At 38.9% G+C, this 20,227-nt stretch overlaps 1 protein-coding gene across 1 annotated transcript in view; it reads left to right on the forward strand.

The window, feature by feature from the left end:
• The first annotated feature begins 2,763 nt into the window (after positions 1-2,763).
• Positions 2,764-20,227, forward strand: part of GRIP1 (glutamate receptor interacting protein 1) — a 193,035-nt gene continuing 175,571 nt past the window's right edge. The window contains exons 1-2 of the mRNA XM_035002883.1: positions 2,764-2,866; positions 6,856-6,936. Coding sequence (XP_034858774.1) covers positions 2,764-2,866; positions 6,856-6,936 — 184 coding nt within the window. The remainder of the gene's footprint in view (positions 2,867-6,855; positions 6,937-20,227) is intronic.

A 20,227-nucleotide genomic window follows, 5' to 3' on the forward strand; every position in this document is an offset into this window, starting at 1 on the left:
GTTGGCATTGTTTTTAGCTGTAATATTTGATCCCTGAAATGGTTATGTGATTGTGATTAATATAATTTTAGAGGACATTCTATCATTGTGAAGAAGCCACTGTACATTTGTTTTTAAAATGAAGTCACTCTCTGGATGATTTCTTTATTTAATGTTCAAAAGCAAAAGACCTGGTCCCCTTTAAGAATATAAATCACATCTGTGTCTGATTTATAAAACTGTACAGAAACCTGCAGAGTCCAGGAAGGACAATAATGTCATGCAGATGCAAAACAGCTAACAAAAGAGAGGAGGGAAACCATCTCTTCGTAGGAAGAACACTGGCCTGGAGGAGCACACACTGCCTCTGCCTTCTACCATCAAGCTCAGATCATTCCCGCTCCCTTCTGGTTTAAACCTAGTTTGTGGACTACTTCATCCATTAGGCAAGGAGATTAAACTAATCCATTCTCACGGTCAGATGTAAGCAGTTATCCATGTCATTGCTTCAACACACCACAGTAGTAGAACTGAAACCCATGTACAACTCAGAAGCTTCTGACTCTAGGAAAGATTGAGGGTGCATTTTTTTTGTTTGGCCCTAGGGGGGAAAAGGTTATTTTATCAGAGATTAAGAACTATTTGGGTTTGAAGAGGCGGACTGGGCCATATCTTTGAGTGTGTTTTTCTTTAAATTGTGTGGGGTATGGTGCTCGTATTTATACATTATTTTAATAAGTATAAGATATAAGTAAGTCTATTGTTAAAACCCTTTGACAGCTACCCTATAGGAAATCTTGCTTAAATTTTAGAATGTGCCATCAAACCACCAAGGCAGCAAACTAAACTGGAAGTCTAGTGTCTAAAAAAGAGAAACAGCCGACTTACGATACGTTCATGCTGGGCTGGGATAAAATGTTCACAAGATCCAGGTCCTGAAAAGATTATGGTCCCACATCACACAAAACTTCCATGTTAGTTGAAAAGTAAAATGGCCTGTTTCTTGATTTTTCTGATTGCAGAATTCTGTATACGTTTGTTGCAATAGAGCTCTCTTTCTCTTCCTGTGCCCCGCCCCCTCCACCAGTACCCTAAGCCTGTGCTCATGTCCCCCCTCAGCTAATGAAGCACATGTTCTAGTCTCAAACCCACGAAGCAATAAGGATTCTTCAATCACCATTCCACTTAAAGTTTTATTATCTTTTATCCACTTTGATTCCTAGTTTGCACACAGTAGGCACTAAAGTTTGTGGAATGTAATTGAATTCAAGGGACAGATTATTCCCTTCACAATGGATTTCATTTTGTTCATTCACGAAAAACAGAGTTTTTTTCTGAGTTTGTAATGACATGCATGAACATTGTGCCATGAGCTGCCTATCTCCCCGCTGCTAGGGAATGGTCATAATGTTTAATTGCAGAAAATGCCTTTTTTTTTTTTCCCTAATCAAGAAGTTAAGGGATCCGTTGGCTTAGCAGGTGCCTCAATTGTGCATAATTGGTTGCTAGGAATTGTTTAGCATAGGCTGATTAGTCTCAGCCAGAGGACATTAATTTTTTTTTTCTTCAACAAAGCCATGAATATAGCTGGGGATCCTTGAAACCATAGTCATATCCACTCCCTCTGGGAAGCCCAAACACTGGAAATGGGGGAGGCAGGAGATGGAGAGACAAGAAGCAGCCTGATTACACATGGATGCTGTTTGATGTCAGGCAGCCATTCAAGGTTATGAGAATAGGAGGGGACCTGTGTCCATTCCTCAAGATGTGGTTCTCTCAGCTCCAGCATGGGCTTTGGTCATGATCCAGAATGAAGCATTACTTCTTAGTGCCTGCTATTAGCTTCCCAGGTTTACAAACACCAGCTTCACTTGGAATATGTAACCAAAACAAATGATCTGTGTTTGCCCCTCCTGTGTTTGGCACATGAGGAGACTGACCAAAGTTGGGGGAATGAGAGGGACAGATGGTCTTCCCCATTGTTCCACTTCTGTTTTAAGTATATGCTTGACTAAGCCCTTTCTGTGCCTCTGTCACAGTCGAGTCTCCATTTAGTGGAAGGCATTTTCCCTAGCCTCATGGGATGTCACTCTAAAGGCGACCTGTGCTCCTCCTTGTTATTACCAATATACAGCTCCTGTGACAGTGGGCGGCCATCAAGTGTTACAGTGATTATTTAGCTGCTAAGATGTCATTAGGAAAGGTTGACAGTTCTGACACCCTGTGATGCCCTTAATGATTACTTACAGCATTCACTTCAGTGAGCAGTAACTCACCAGTTGAATGTCTGCTTTGCCCTTTGGTGACTTTCAATAAGGCTCCCTTTGTATATGATCCACCATCAAAGTCAAAGCTGGAAGTCCTGCGTGAAAATCAGAATTCTTTTGCTTAAAGGCATTATTTTAAAAGTTGTTTGATAAATCTTTCTGTAGTCTGAATGAAAATGAAAAGAAATATATTTTAATATTAGTTTTACAAAGAGTCGCAGATTTTTAACATACATGTTAAGTCAGTGCTTAATAGCTGTTGGGTGATGATGTGACATTAAAAGGAATAGGCTATAAATTTATAATAAATGCTCTAGTTTGAAAAGTTGAATATAATTCAGTCATCTATCAGCAAATGTTTAATGAATGCATGTTATGTGTCAGACACTGTTCTGAAGATGTTATCTACTGATTCCTTTCCTTATTATTTGACCTATTTTTTACAATTCATTTATGTAATTAGGTGGAACTTGAAAGCCTATTTAGTGTCTCCCTGATAAGATAAAGAAGTATTAACATGGATCCTATATTCAGTGAAACTCTTAAGGCCCTTATTGAGGAACAGTGCATTGTATTGGCATTTATTTTAAATTTGCATCTTCCAAAAAGTGAAGTTAAAAGTATAGATTGGTTCTGTGGTACAATTTAAGTACGCTTCATTTTGGGCAAACAAATATGTGGAGGAAGGGGGAATGAGATTTATATAGACACAAAAGGAATTAGCTATGACTGCTCATTTTCATAGCCTTCTTCATAGGAATTAACTTATATTATGCAAGCTCTCTGCTGGAGTGGTGTCCAGACACTTACCTGTGTGATACAGAAGCATGCAACTAAGAACCTATCAAAGCTCATTGTTCACCCAAGAGGACATAGCATAAGGAGGAAAGAGCATGGGAGTAAAAATAAAAGAAGATCAATCCAGACTCACTCTAGATGTGTGTTCATAAATTTACCTCTCTGGACTTTAAGTCCTGACTATAAAATGAAAGAGTGGTCTAAATCATTCCTTATAACCATGAAATTCTAATGATATATCAACTAATCTCCATTAAGGAACACATGAGAAAACTGCAATAGAAGACTCCATAGCTCTCCATGACTTTATGCTCAAGGATTAAAATGTACCCCAGACATTCTTATCCTTTAGTATCCTACTATGGACCCATCAGCCACTGATATATTTAGTGTCTTTTCTCTGCTTCTACTTTCAAGCAAAGTTTGTGAATCAAGAGTTGACTTTGAGTAAATCACATCAAGAGTTCATGTCCATTCTGTGATGGGTAGCTTTTTATAAAAGGCCTATGATTCCTCCTAGCAGTTTAAAATAAACAGATATTCTTAGGAAAAGTTTATTTAGAAACAAATGTTAGCCATTTGTATGTCTTCTTGGGAGACATACAAATGGCCAACAGACATATGAAAAAAAATGCTCACCATCACTCAGCATCAGGGAAATACAAATCAAAACCACAATGAGATACTACGTCATACTGGTCAGAATAACTAAAATTAACAACTCAGAAAACAACAGATGTTGGCAAGGATGTGGAGAAAGAGGAACCCTCTTACACTGTTGGTGGGAATGCAAACTGGTATAGCCAGTCTGGAAAACAGTATGGAGGGGCACATGCACCCCAGTGTTTATAGCAGCCATGTCCACAATAGCCAAAATATGGAAAGAGCCCAGATGTCCATCACTAGATGAATGAATAAAGATCTGGTGTATATATACAATGGAATTTACTCAGCCATCAAAAAGAATGAAATCTTATCATTTGCAACAACATGGATGGAACTAGAGAGTATTATGCTAAGTGAAATAAGTCAGAGAAAGACAAATACCATACGATTTCACTCATATGTGAAATTTAGAAAACAAAACAGATGAACATAGGGGAAGGGAAGGAGAAATAAAATAAGATGAAAATCGAAAGGGAGGCAAACCGTAAGAGATGCTGAAGTCTAGGAAACAAACTGAGGGTTGCTGGAGGGGAGGTGGCTGGGGGATGGGGTAACTGGGTGATGGGCATTAAGGAGGGCACTTGATGTAATGAGCACTGGGTGTTATATGCCACTGATGAATCACTAAATTCTACCTCTGACACGTATAAAAACACACACATAAATGTTCAATGGTGCCATACTGCCGTGTTGCTGTGCTCCCCTTAAGTGTCATGATAAATGTTACCAGGATTCTGACTCACCTTTAGGAGTTACTGCTTTCAACCTGATTGACTTTGGCAAGCTATTTTTAGATAATATCAAAATTACTTCAGTCTGGAACTTTGACCAATACAACTTTTGGCTTCTAGATTTTTGTTTACGCTCAGTAAGGACACTCTTAATACTCGGAGTGGGGGTGGGAGCTGGGGAATGGATATGTAGAGGCTGGCCAGGTGACCAGCTCTAATGTGGTTTCAACCTTATAAGGATGTGCATTACTAGACTATCTCAGCTCTAAATCAAGGAAACTGTTTCCAAATATAAGTGAGAAAACAATTTTACCAAGGTTGACTACTTGTATTGCAAAGTGGTAAATTTCTAAAAAAAAAAAAAAACTCCTCAAAATAGAGCATTGAGTGCAAAAATCCCCCAGAGCCTCCTGGACAAATCTCTTATTGCCCTGTAAGAAAATCCAATGCTGGATTCAACCCAAGACTTTAATTGGCTGGACTCTTGACAAACTGAAAACTGAGGAAAGCCTTTAGGCTTCCAAGATGCTGTCCCTAAAACTGGTTGTTATGATCTATATCTCCTTGGCTCAGTGCTCTGGACTCATACAGTTTCAAAGTTTTGGATTATGAAAGAAAATATATTTTTAATTGGTTTTATAAAGAATCCAGATTTTCACATAGAGTAAGTTTGTTTTAATAGGTGCTGTATAAAGCATATTGCCTGGTTATTAAATCAGTACTGTGAGAAAAGCACTCATATACTCAAGTGGAAGTGGTGGGGCAAATAGAGACTTTTGTAGTGCAATGCTTACATTTTGTGTTGTGGTTTCTGATAATACTCAACATTGCATTTGCAAGGAGAAGAGTCAAGGATCCAGGATACTGTATCATAAGCAAAAATGATGCTGTTGATTGTATTGGTATCTGAAAATTGGTAGATTACATCTAAGATTGGAAGAACCTAAAGAATTGTCTGACAAATGGGATATAAACATGAAACAGCGTGATTTCCATTTTTTAAGTTAATTACAGCCTTCAGCAGTGTTAATCTTTCCTTTTTGTCATTGCTTATAAAGGCCTTGTTAGTTTTATGAAGAAATCGTGAATCATTTCAACCAGAAGTACATCCTAGAACAGAATCGAGTTCCTCAATTTTGAAAAACAGACTACTTATTTGGGAGAATTAATGTTTTCAGATGATAAAGCCTACTTGAAGAATTAAATCACTGTAATATTTAATAGTTTACAATGTACAATATGGTTCTTTTTAATCATTTAATGATTTCCTATTACAACAATAACCACAACAAACCTATCTTACAGTGTGACCAGAAGTACCATTTGGATCATCTAGCTTGACTAGATTTGCTAGATAACTATTTTACATTATGTCTACTCAGGCCGTATACATCTTATTCTTGAAAACGTTGAAGGTTGTCACTCAGACATCTCTTATCTTATACAAATGCCCCATGCAAACTGGGAAGAATTCTTCCTTTCTTTTTTAACCCTAATATTTGCCATCCTAGATCATTATTCCTGTATTCCAAGCCAGAATAAATCCTTTTCTGTATTTAAATATAAGTCATTTTACTTAGATTTTCATGGATCCATCACCTCTATGATCTTGTCACTTAGTGTTTTGTTCGTTCAGCTTCTTGCCTAATTGTCACAGATATGCTGAGCTTTAGTCCTTCTGTGTTTTCAGTTGTTCTCTTCATGGTTCTGTAAGTTATTTTTATCTCTTTCTCAAAGAGGTTGGATCAGTCCATTGCAATATACATCTTCTTTTGCCAAACCATCATTCCTTCCCTGTTCTCAACATAGCTTCTCTGGTCTTAACTCTAAATGTCCCTGTCCCTCCATTTTGCTCTGGATGCCATTTCTCACTTCCAAGAGGAACCTACTAATTCTGTGTGTCTTTATTTTCCTGCAATACTAATGCTCTGTCATCTGCTTGTAATGCTCTGTCATCTGAAATATAACATTTCTTTTCATTTCCTTTGTTCTTCGAGCTGATTATTCTTAGTGCCCACTGAGCCATTTTATTCCTTTTTTCTCTTCCTCTTAGTGATATTCACTGATACTTATTTATAAATGAATCTAGGTGAAAGACAAATAATTTGTACACTATATTTGCATAGTTCTTATCCTTTTATGCCTTCATGTACACTATAGCTTGATCCTGACACTCCTAAGAGGTAGATGAGAACGTATCTCCCTCTTCTATAGGTGAGAAAATGAATGTTCAGAACATTTTAAATGGCTTGTCTCACAGCTAAGTCAAGGTTAAGACTCAGATCTCCCGACTCTTTCTCCTGTCCCGTACCATATCACCTCTCTCTGGCAGAAGGATTGCAATCCATTAAAAGATCTTCACTACATTAGAAACTGGATGGAAATTAACCAAACGCTTCATTGTACCTTTGCAGATGAGAGCCCCTACACTAAATCCGCCAGCCAGACAAAGCCGCCTGATGGAGCGTTGGCTGTGAGGAGACAGAGCATCCCAGGTTAGACCAGACTGTTGGATTTTTCAGCTGTTTTACTTTTGAACCCTGTTATTTGGTGATCCTAAATAGTTCCAACTTGGTAATAAAAATCAATGCAATTTCATAGGGTGTAGACTGCATTCTACACAACTTGTTCAAAGGATATTCAAAACAGCTAGACTTGGAAAAGCTTGCCAACTTGTGAGAAATCATCTTATGTGCAAATCCTTTGTAAAATGACTTGAAGTTATGTCAGCTCTCACTCATTTGCTTACTCTCTTCTCTGTTTCCAGGGGGTGACTTCCACAGCAGCATCTATTTCTTTACTGAGACATACAAGGCAGAACAAAGGGGTTCGAAATTGCTGTGGCAGAACATATATTTGCTGAATAACAAATTGGTCCTTTCTTCTTAGCTCTTTGAACATGGATTTACTTCCACTGGGCAACTCTTGTAAAATTCTGGGGCTTTGTCTCTTTAGGAAGCTGTGATTAGGATTCTTTAATTCAGTAAGTGATACCTGTTTTTTAAACAAAATATTTTGGACAAATATCTTAAAATGCCTTTACTCCAAAACTTCAATATTTTCAAGTTTTGAGTTTGAGAATGACACAAAAGTTCTAAAGGAGGAGAAAAATTCAAAATACTATGCAAGCTTGATATAAACTAGTTAATCCATGGAAAAGCTCTCATGGAAGCAACTGTACTTAAGAGAAGGGTTAAAACCATTAATACATTTAGACATTTATCAAAAATAATGTCTTTATATATTTTATACAAGTAAATTGAGTACCACTAAACCTTTGCTATGGGGTTTTAGAGCATAGTAGTGTAACAATTCAGGAGAAATAAAGCAGTGTTTCCAACATTAAATTGAATGGTTTGGCAAAGTCTGTCAGTGAAAAGGGGATTTTTTCTATTTGAATAAGAGCAATATGAGTCCAGTTTCTGAGCAACCCTGCTAATGATTATTATTTACTTTTATAAGAATGACATGTGGTTATTTTTATTCTTATTCTGAAGGCTTGGATTCATTATGAAAGTTCATGGCTTATAAAGAGGCTGTAAATATGTTATACATTCTTGCTTGTGTGCTCTGAAGATTCTAAAGTAATTTGAATTCTATAATTGGATGGCATCACCCAGTGCTGAGATTTCTTCTATTCCATTCTATAAAACATCATTCTTAATGCTAGTCACATTTAGAAAAACTACTGTAGTCAGCTGTGGGCTGTGTTCTCTACTTTCTCCTTGTCAGCAGTAAGGAAGTACCCAAAGTTTGAAGTTCAGGAATGCCAGTTATCCATCAATTCCTTCCTGGCTTCTCTGCATTACCTGGTATGCACTACTCCTCTGTTGGAAAGAGTGAAGACTTCCTAACGTCCTTAACACTTTATGTGATGTTGAACAAAAGCACTGACTATAATCTTGTTTTCTTTTCATGGGTTCTCTAGTGTTACTAAATTATATCACGTTTGAGGGCTAAACTTTTCCCTAAGATCATTAAGTAGTTTTTTAAGTTACGTGCTAGGTACACAGAAGTCGTTCATCATAATCCTTAGTTCGTGACACACAGTGATTCTTCATTACAGAAATTTTTCCTTTGGTCCTCCTTATATCAGTTTAATAGAATCAATTTATTTAGAATCACAAACCTTTCTTGTAGCCTTCATAGCTTATTTTTTTAGGGTTTAAACATGGACAAACACCTTTCAGTTCATCTCTAATGAGGTGGCATCCAGAAGGGTTCAGGGTCTTGAAAATCCTCTTATTAAGAACAGTCCAAGAAAAAAGACTTCACCAGCCAGAGGGCTAAGAAACCAAAGTGGTTAATAGCTGATTATTACTTACTATATCATAAGGAGAAAATTAAGGAACCTCTTAGAAACTGCTTCCCGACTGACTTCTAACGCTTGAAGTTCTGAACATTTACTTACTTGACTTTACTGTCTTACTTAAAAGTACCTATTAATTCTTGTTCTGACAAAAAAAAGGGGGGGTGTCCTCCCTTGATCTATGGCCAAGAAGTCACTTAAGGAGAGATCTAACCCAGCATCCAGAAGTCTTGACCCGTCACCTACTGTGTTTACTACCTTTACCCCTACCAAGTCCATGAGAAAGAAATGCACAGAGGAAGAGTCTGGGAAAATGCGCACTCTTTATTAATTGTGGAAGCTTTAGCTGAAAAATCCTGAAATGTTCTCCTGTTGAACTCCATTGGACCACATGGAGCCATAAGAACAAAATGCAAGTTTGCAGCCTTTGTTCTTTCTCCTGTGCTCCCCTCCCAATCTTACCCTTCTCAAAGGTGTTTTCCCACCTTGGTAGCAAGGAAAGTTGTGTCTAGAGAAAAATGCAACAAGGAATTGAAAGAAGGCCTAAACAGGTCTTTCTTGGTTAATCTAGCAGACCATGGATCTTCTTGGTGAAAAGATAACTCTCAGGGCAGATGCAGCCCTGCAGCCATTTTGCTGCCCCAGATACCAAAAGCAAACACAAGGAAGCTGGAATCTTAAAGGAGCTATGGTTTTCCTCACATCTACCCCCAAACTCCACTCTCAACAATCCAACAGTGCTGACTGAATTTGATCATTCGTGTTAGCGCTTTCTCTGATGGAAGGAGTGAGAGTGTAGTGGAGGAAGAGTGTAAGATAGTGGAAGGCATATTAAGCTTCTCGATCCAAGTTTTATGAAAGCTTAGTTCTTTGAAACTTATTCTACAAATGTAGACCTGGTGCTCCCTGGAATAAATAGTTACACACGTACACATAGGCAAGATTTCTTAACATGGGTTCCAATATTTTCATGGCATAACAAGGAGCAACTTGTAATAATTCTGTCCCAAAGAGGTAACCTTGAATGTTAACAGAGATATAATTTGCTTTTCATTCGTATCAAGACCCACATACCCTGTCTAAACTCAGAATTACTGCAGCAATTATTTTATACTCAAAAGTCAAATATGTGTCTTTTCTTAAGTGACAATTCTAACTGTAAATCCTTTCATCCTCCTCCTTTACTCTTCTCAAAAAAGGGAATGGATTAAACATCTCTTAGGAGCAAAATACATTTGCTTTGGATAAAGAGGAAATGCATTATTCATGTTATTTGGAAATTGGTCATTTTAATCATGTCTCTTATGACACTAAATGTGCAGGAAAAAAGATTCTTTAGCCTTTCATAAAGTTTTGTAAAATTTTAATAATGATGATAGTAAAAAAATGACATGAGTGTCTCTACAACACTGAAGTTTAAATATAGATTAAAGACCTGTTAAGTCTGTTAAAAAATATTCAGGAGTCATATTTTCAATCTCTTTTCTGCCCATTTTTTTAATCAAAGAGAAGATGATTTCCAAGTACAAAGATATTTTGAAGTAACAGATTCTACCACACATCTATGTTTATTAAAAAGAATCTCTTGATCTGTTCCCGTTTATTTGACAGATTACTGGTGAACTGAAATTTGACCACTTGAAGGGTCTGTCCAAATTATTAGAGGAAATCTCTACTGACTCCTAGTTTAACACATTTTGCAATAATTTGTTGCATTACCAACTTAGAGATAGATGAAGGATTTAATTCTGTCTGTCTAATATTAATGAAGGGAAAAGATAGGCTACTACTGTAGACCTCAAGGCCTAGAGTTCATGTATTATTTATTTGACATGCTTCCTCTTTCCAAGTAGGATAGCTTTCTTTGATTATGCTAGCCTTGACAAAGATTTCTGGGCAATTCACAAATGCAAGAAGACATCAAGCATTCACATCTATTGTATTTCCAAACTTTGGTGCCCCAGGAAAATTATCTTAACTCTAGCCAGAATGAGCTACAAAAGTTTGTGTGAGATTTTTTTTCCTCCTAGAATATAAAAAAAGACACATCAATTTGGCCATAATGGAATGAAGTCTGTATCAGTCATTCTTCCTTCTCACATTTGGATTATTTGCTGGGGGAGTAAAAATATGGAGCTGAGTCTGAAATGTCCATTAGCCTAAGGTGTACACACCCAAGCTGTTTAGAATCCATCCAGGAAGGGTCAACACCTATGGAAAAATCAGTCTGGAAAATACTACCAGGCCCTCGGCACCACAGAGAAGCTGGCCACCTTGAATTAAGGAGGAAGGTTCTGCCTTCTCTGTCCAGCATTTCCCAGTCTTTGTTAACACACCGTTTGACACTACATTGGTCAACATTCTCATTATTACGGCACATAGAGTGGGACATTTACACTAGGATTTTATAGCCATAAGATTGTTCAGGTGTGTGAAGGGCATGTACTCTGGTTTGGGGCTGGTTCTCCTTTCTTCTGCGCGGCTCCACCATTGAGTTCCTCCAAAAAATGAGCGAGTCCTACTGATGGCAAACTAAGGTCAGTGGAATGAAGCACGGATGAAATGTCATACAAAGAAGGCACTGCACAACGTACACGTGTATCAAGTCACCACATTGTTCACTTAAAGTATCTTATGGTTTTATCAATTACATCTCAATAAAGCTGGGGAAAAAGAGGTAAAGGACCATTATATTTCCAATGTACTCTCAAATGATTTAGAAAAGAAAATTTGATGTGTGTGTGTGTGTATGAAGGAGTGCTGCATAGTGTTCCTACAAGTTTTATAATTTTCAACTTATTTCAAAGATTAAAAGTCCAGGGTGCCTGGGTGGCTCAGATGGTTAAGCGTCTGCCTTCGGCTCAGGTCATGATCCCAGCGTCCTGGGATCGAGTCCCGCATCAGGCTCCCTGCTCCTTGGGAGCCTGCTTCTCCCTCTGCCTCTCTCTCAATCTCTCTGTCTCTCATGAATAAATAAATAAAATCTTTAAAAAAAAAAAGATTAAAAGTCCAAAAAAAAGAATGGAGCCGTGATGCACCAATGCTTCCCAAAGATACTGAGTCCAACTCAGCTATTAGGGAGGGTGGGACCCACGCGGGAAAATAGCAAAAGACAAGCAGCTTTGCTACTCAGTCAGGCTGTCCCTGCATCCTCAAAAGCAAGCAGTGGGCCAAGGTCAGGACAAGGGGACTCAGGTCTGGTAGGTGCCTTCCCAGAACCCCTCACAGTCAGCATTAAGAACACAACACAGCAGTGTTTACCAGCGTTCTGATTATTGAATATTTAAGAAATGAGCAAAACTAAACCACATCTTTAGTGAGAAATTTCTCCAATGCTAAAGCCAAGACTATTGGTAGCTGCATAGATATCTGAGATTCTGTCCCTACCCCTACCTGTTTGTTCTGTCCATAGTGCTCTATCTATCACTCTCTGAAATTAACGCATCAGTTTATTGTTCTTTTTCTTTCTCATTCCCTCCAATGTAAGCTCCTGGAGGGCAGTTACCGTCCATGTCTTGTTCCCGAGTGTGTGTCCAGTGCGTAGAACAGTGCTAGGCAACTGGTCGGTATTCCAGTCAGCACGTGTGGAATGAAAGCGCAGGTGCAAAGCAACAGGCAGCTTTGCTCTGGGCAGAGGCCGTTACCTTATGACTAGTATACTTTCTTACAAAGCAAGTGTTAACAGTCTCTGATTGCCATGTATTTTCTGACTTGTGGAATGCGGTGCAGCAGCTGTTCACCTGGGGCTTAAGGCTGCACTAAATATGACATTTCTAAGGAAATCATCTGCTGCCCAAGACGAATGAGTGAAATATAGGTCAGCTAGAAGCTAGAGAATTTTAAAGGCCACAGGTCTCCCTCCAGCCTTATCTGTTTCCATTTGAGCAGAAGATGTCTGTGCAGTCCTAGAACGCTGCACAATGCGGAAGGTCGGAGCAGAATTTAACAATAAAATTGACAAGATGAGAGTGAGTCATTCAAGTGTTCTGCTGTAGGAAAAAAGGCTAAAACATACGTGAAAATAACCAGAGTCTATAAATAGACTGATGCAAGGCAGAACTTATTCCTTATCATGGCAGGTGCACATTAAAGATTTCCCCCCGGAGAACTGATCCATTTTGCTGTGTGGCTGGTCGTACATACTGAGCTCTCCAATAACACTGGGCAAGACGAGCCAGCTTGATTTGTGTGTTCAGTGCTGCCACTCTATTAGCAATTCAGAAAAATGACAGTCTATTATGTTTGAACTTCTCTCACACCTTAGTAAACATGGCTGAAATGTAATAAAGTGGTACATATGCAGCAAACAGTTTTTAAACAATAATTCTCCTAGCATGCCATCTAGGGGGGAATTATTTGTAGTGAATTAGTACTGTGCCTCGGTATCTCCTGAGTGGTGGCGTTTGGTCAATATCATGCTCCGGATGCACATAGTAATCAGACGGAGGGACTGTGATGGCCAGCACAGCCTCCCAGTGTCTGAAGACCATTTTACAAGGAGGCTGAAGGATATGTGGACAAGAACCACAAGGAGAAATCCTTTTCCCTCTGTGACTTTTACACTGAAGAAAAATTAATTCTCCCAGTTTCCAAGTTAGGGAGACCTTCAATCAGGGTTTTTAAAATCGAGTGACTTTAGAGAATTAGGCCGGGTGAAAGTTGTATTGATTTGCGCTAGGGCAAGTGAAGAACCATCTTACACAATTTACTGTAGAATAGAGCAGTTGGGCCCATCAATATTCGCTTTTGTGTGTGTGTGTGCAAAAAAAAAAGTTTTTTTATTATTAACATAATGTATTATTTGTTTCAGGGGTACAGGTCTGTGATTCATCAGTCTTACACAATTCACAGCGCTCACCATAGCACATAATCTCCCCAGTGTCCATCACCCAGCCACCCCATCCCTCCCACCCCCCTCAACTCCAGCAACCCTCAATATTCTCTTATTACATGACTTGGAATAGCTTCCCAAGTTTCTGTCACTCACACGTCATCCTCATAATGTTGGCTATGTATCTGTGTTGTACCTATACTATAATTAATGTGGTTTTCAGTAAATTTAAATTGATTCACTTTTTTCTTTGCTTTATCCAAACCTTTGTTATCTGTGCTTTGATATACTAATTATATTTTCTAACATAAATTTTTAAAATTTCTAACCCTGAAATTTTTTTAAAGGCTATGTGTCCTCTCAAATACATCCGTTAATGTTTATATGCACCATACTTCAGGAAGCACTGGCTTGGAATGAGATTCTTCTCAGAAGAAATGACTTCAAGAATCCCAGTGCTGTGTACTTTGTCCGTATGTTGCTAAGTAGTTGTAGATTCATAGTGCAGACATGGGTCATTTGAATGGGAGTAGAAGGCACTTAGGGCTTTTGCTATAAAATGAGAAAGAAATACTGAAAAAGAAAGAGGAGGTTGAACAATATTAATCCAGAGCTTAGGGATAGACAAGAATGCATTGATCATAAGAGTAACCTAATCTAGAAAGAAAAAGTGAGGGAAGCTACAGATAATTATAAAAATACTAATCGCCATTCATTTCATGCTATGCTTCAAGCACTGGACTAACCATGTTGACAAATATTGTTTTTTTCTTCCTTAAAACTCCTTCAGGAAGTAAGTTTGCTTTATTCTTCTCCAACAGATGAGCAAACCTAAATTTGGAGAGCTAAAATAACTTGCCCACAGTCACAGGGCCTGAAAAATAGTGGAGCTTGGGCAAACCCTAGATAAAAATCAAGTTCAACCAGAATCCTGAGCAGCGCATAAAAGGAGAAGGTGGTGGAGACAATCCTTAATGAGTAAGAGGTGTAAAGACTTTGACTTCTACAGACCACCTGAACCTGTGCTCAGAAGTATACAGAAAATGTAGGGAATCCATCTCAATCATAACTGACTGGCGCCCTTCATTGGGGTGGGTCAGTGGGTGAAGGGGGAAGTCAGGGTTATCATACCATGATTTCTCTAAGTAACAAAGGCCTAGGAGAAGCTGAGGAGGAAAACCGGCCGTGCTTCAGGCTGTGCTATAATTTCTTCTATACATTTGTGATTTTCAGGGCTTCCAATTCAAAGGAAAAAAATTAAAATTGGCCAAGCAGACTTGTAAATACTTGTTCTTAAACTGGTAACACCGTAATTCTATACTTCATGTTTCCCTTTTAAAACCTTGGAATAATACAGAGCTTTAGGATAACATTGAATAAATAGAATCAATCACTTTGTTCTGTGGCAGAGCATTTAACCTTGCAAAGAGGCTTCTAAAATCAGTTCATATGTATCCCCCATTATCAGATTAAATGAGTAAAGACTGACTCCAGGCAATGTACACACTCTCTCTCTCTCTCTCTCTCTCTATATATATATATACATATATATACATATATATGTATAAATTAAACATTTTAAAAATTAAACATTAATTTTACATTAAATTAATTACAATTAATTTACATTAATTTAAACATTCCTAAAGCCTATTACTGAATTAGGTGTTAAACTGATGTTACAAGACTTCTGCATCATAATTGGGAGAAAATACTTTACAGCACCTGCCAAATCTCTTTTTCTTTTTAGGAGTTTGATTGCACCTCTGGTGCTTTCCTGTTTTCTGCATAGAATGTAAACTGTTTGCACATCGATTCCATGCCTTTTACCCTTGCATACTTGGCTGCATTGCTTTTATTTTTTCTCCAGCCAAGCTTTTATTTGCTCCCTAAATCCATTATAATTAACATGATCTCTCATTTTTTTATTCTGAGTTTTTATCAACATTGACCCTTATACAGTCATTCAACATTTAATTATGCAACAACTTCTTGGGCACCTACTATGTGCCTATTACTACTCCAGGTACTAGGAGTATCCTACAAGCCTCTGTCTTCCTGGAGTTGGCCTGCTAGTGGAAGAGATATATACATTCAACAAGTGCCTAACATAAGGTCAGACTTGCTAAGTACAATAATGTGGAATAAACTAGTATAAGGGGTAGAAAGTAGTGGGTGCAGAAAGACAGGGGCTCTGGGTTTGCAAGGAAAGTCAAGGATGGCCTTTGGGAGGAAATAGCATTTGAGGGAGCCTAAAATGAGGGGTAAACCGTATAATGTTCTGGAGGAAGTGGAGTATAGACCAAAAGAATAGCAAGTGCAAAGGCCCTGAGGTCAGAACAAGTTTGGCTTGTTAAATAAACTTAGAGAAGACCAGCATGGCCAGAAAGAGAGAAGCAAGACTGAGAGTGGTAATAAATGAGGTCAGGGGATGCCTAGCTGATTCAGTCGGTAGAGAATGCAACTCTTGATCTCAAAGTTGTAGGTTTGAGCCCCACATTGTAACTTAAAAGTGTAGAGATTATTTAAAAATAAAATCAGAAAGAAAGAAAGGGGTGGAGGGAGAGAGGGAGAGAAGGAGGGAGGGAGGAAAGAAGGAAGGGAGGGAGGGAGGAAGGGAGGGAGGGAAGAAGGAGAAATGAGATTGTAGAGAGAGAGAGACAAAGGTGGTTCTGTAGAGCTTATAGCCAAGGTAAGAGTTTGGAATTTATTCTGAGTGTGACCCAAAGCCACTGCCAGGGTTGAACAGTTGAGGTTTGATACAATTTTCTTTTTAAAATCTCTGTGGCTTCTATATAGAAAATAGACTGAAGGAGACAAGGGTGGAAACAGGAAGATCAGTTGCCATTGCAGAATTTCAGACAAGAAATGGTGGTGAGTTGGGATGCCTGGCTGGCTCAGTCAGTTAAGCATCTGCCTTCGGCTTGGGTCCTAGGATCAAGTCCTGAGTTGGACTCCTTGCTCATTGGGGAGCTTGCTTCTCCCTCTACCTGCCATTCCCCCTACTTGTGCTCTCTCTCTCTCTCTCTAACACGTGCACACACACACACACACAAATAAGTAAATAAATAAATAAATCTTTTAAAAAGAGAGAAAAGAGAAATGGTGGTGAGTCAGGCTAGGATGATGAAGGTGCTGGTGGTGAAAAACGGTCAAATTTTGAATAAAGACCCCCAAGAACCTACTAAAAAATGAGATGTGGAATGTGAGAAGAAAAGAGGAGTCTAGGATGAGTCCATGGGTTTTGCTCATCACTGGATAAACAGAGGTGCCATTTACTGAGATAGAGAGCCACTGAAGAAGGCCTAGATCAGTGGTAGAGGGAGTAGGGAACTCAAAGGAGAAACCAGTGGAGATACAAATTTTGGAGTCAGCAGCCATATGTACACCTCTGGGGATGAGTGAGATTGTTTAGGTGTGTGGATAGATTATGATGGGGTCCAAGGCCTGAGGCTGTTGCACACCAGCCTTCAGAGGTCAGCAGTGAAGGAAGTTTCAGCAGGAGACATGAACAAAACAGATGTAGTAGGAGGAGAACTGGGAGAATGTACTATCCTGGAATCCAAGCTAAGAACCACATGTCACTGAGGAGGGAGAAAGAAATTGGGTCAAATATTAATGATAAGATGAATAAGATGAGGGCTGAGAATAAACCATAAGATTCCCTAAGAAGGGAGTTTTTAGTGACTCTGACTAGTCTCAATAACATGGTATGAGCAAAAGCCTGATCTGAGTGAATTGAGGTGAGAATAGTACTTAAGTAACAGAGGTAGAGAAGGTAGACAATTTTTTCAACCTGTTAAAAAAAAAAAGCTATCAAGAGGAGTAGAAATATGGGACAATTGTTGGAGGTGACATGTGATCCTGGGAGTGAGGGACTCTTTTTTTAAAAAAAATATGTAATTTGACTAACATAATGTAATAAAAAATAATAATAATATGGGAGAGGTAACTGCGTTTGTGTACTCATATGGTTGATCCGGTGGAGTGGGAGAAATTGACACAGGAAGAAGAGGGGATAAAAACCCACAAAGTCTTTGAAGAGGCTAGAGGGAGACTATCCAGCATTCAGTGGATGTGTCAGCAGGAGGCAAGGCAAGCAGTCCAAGATAAAAAGGCAAGCAGGTGGTAGATTTCCTGCTGAGAGGATGTGTGAGTGCTCTTCTGTGTGTGTGTGTGTGTGCACGTGCGTGTGTGTGTCCTCTTCTGAGTACTATTTTCTTAGTGAAATAGGAGGTGAGATCATTACAGAGAATAAGATGGTGAAGGGAATGGTATAGGCTAGTAGAGAGAGAAGGTGTCATTTCAAAGGCTGGGAGAGTGATTTCCTAGGGCAACTTCCAAGGATTAGCATGCAAACCTGTAGATCTCTAACTAAATAGAACCCTCTTCTCTCTTGCAAACCCTACCTCTTCAAATCAAAAAAGGATAAAATGAACTTACCCACCTAATGCTGATTCCCCATGTTGCTGCTTTCTATTCCATTTCCCCTGGGTGCTCTCTTCCAACTTCTCTCTTCCGTGGTCATTTCTTTTTATGAATACCCAGAATGTTATGTGTCTTTATTAAACTTTTGGGCAGTTTAGATCATCCTGTTTCAAGCTGCTCTGCAATTATTTTTCTGGATTCTAGACTTATCTCTAATTTGAGATTAGAGTCCCTTAAATTCAAGAAAATAAGTCTTTATTAAAATTTTCCCCCACAAAGTTTTGCCTAGCAGCGTTCATAGCTCAGTGAAGTCCATGTTGGTTGTGTTAAAGACCACTTTCATCACTTACCTTAGGATCTGATCACTATTATACATCAAACATTATAAGATAATGGGATGGAATGATGAGTACAACTCATAATACTCTTACTCTTTCTCTAATAAACACTTAAACCTACCACACTCACTTGCGTGTGCGCACGCGTGCACACACGGCACCTTTTTTTCTGTTTTCCTCTTTCAATATGGGAAACTCCACATCTAACTTCTTCTGCTTCAATATTTTTAGAGACAGGAAACTTACCACCTTGCAAGGTAGCCCCCGCTTTTTTTTATATCTCTACTTGTTAGGAACTCTTCTTCATGCCAATGGATTGAAGTTTCCCACCTTATACCTCTACCCATTGGTTCTTCTAATTCTCCTGAATTTCCCCAAAGTAGGTGTTCCGAGTACTTTCATGCAGTGATCATCTCTTCCCCGAGTTGTTGTCACTGTTGTTGTTTAAGCAGGTAAAGCATGTCCGTTCCTTCAACCCTGCCTTCTGTGACGTGTTTTCCACGCCCTGGGAGTCTTTCTCAAGTTTGTTAATGCTCTTTACTGTGTGGCAGCCAAAAGCGAACCTTCCTCTAGCTGAAGAGAACACAGTGTGAGAAAACCATTTCCTTCCCTGACCTGGATGCTCCCTACTGGATTAATGCAGCTTTAGACTGTATTTTTAAATGAAATAGCGACATTGGTTTATCTTAAACTGGCGCTCCGTGTGTCTTGTTCTCATGAACTGTTCCTAAGAGTTGGCCTTTGTGCCTGGAGCGGCAGTGCCCTGTGTCCTACTGGGCGACACAGGACCCTTCGTTCAGTTGTGTGCACTTACTCCAGTTGTATCCCGCTAGTAAAATCGGAGAAGAGGAGGGAGGGGCACTAACAACTGTTGGGCATCTATCATGCCCCAGTCTTATTTATCCAAAAGAGATAGTTAATTATCTCAATTTTACAGGGGACGACATTAAGGCTTACAGGGCTTGAGTGACTTGCCCAAGTTTGTGCAACAACAAAGCTGGCATTTGAGTTTAGAATCACCTTAATCCGGAGCGCCTCATCTTTCAGCTCTCAAATGCTTCAGCTCATCTTTGCAACATGGTAGAAATAGTCTCTATTCCTGCTCATCTCATGTATTCACCACTCTTCTTAGCAGTGAATTCACCACAGATTTGATAAGCATCTAACAGTGTTAAGAATTTGGGGCATAAGCAGTACCAAGGACCGAACTCTGAAGCACCCCACCGGGAACCTTGACCCTCTCCCTGTGAACACTGATTTGCAGACTTTGGTTATCATCCTCATTGAGGTTTAAAACCACAGGCTTTGAGTTCACAGTACTCTATTCTGTCCACAGGTTTTCATGAGAGCTCTTTCTCAAAGCCCACTGAAAGACTCAAGTATGTATTTACATTGTATTGTTTTTATATATAATGTTGATTTGTAGGCTTTATTCCTCAGTGGTGTAATAATCCTTTCTAAAATTTTGCCAGGACATGCCCTTAATCCTAGAGATCTATGATTTCCAGAGCCCTTCATTGTAAAAATTGAGATGCTCACTTGTTCCTAGTCTTTTGGCATAGCTTTCATTTTTATCTTCATTTCATGTTCACATCTGTACATTCTTTTAATGCTGGGGGAGGTAATTTATCTGACTCTAGAAAGCTCCTTAAAATAGATTTTAAACAGCCAAGGAATTGTTGTAATATCACTTTACCTACTTTCAGCATAAGTTTTCTCATACATTAATTGTAAATTCTATCTTTTCTAGTTTAAGGTCATTTTCCTTAGAAGCCACTAGAGATGTGCATCATTAGAATTGAGTAGCCCAGCATTTCACCATGCTACAGGTAACATTAGTCCAGCTTCTACCAGCAGTAGACTCCTTCCCCATGTTCTTC

Source organism: Mirounga leonina, unplaced genomic scaffold, assembly GCF_011800145.1.
Source record: "Mirounga leonina isolate KUSES-001 unplaced genomic scaffold, KU_Mleo_1.0 Mir_126, whole genome shotgun sequence".
In the NCBI taxonomy this organism is placed as follows: domain Eukaryota; kingdom Metazoa; phylum Chordata; class Mammalia; order Carnivora; family Phocidae; genus Mirounga; species Mirounga leonina.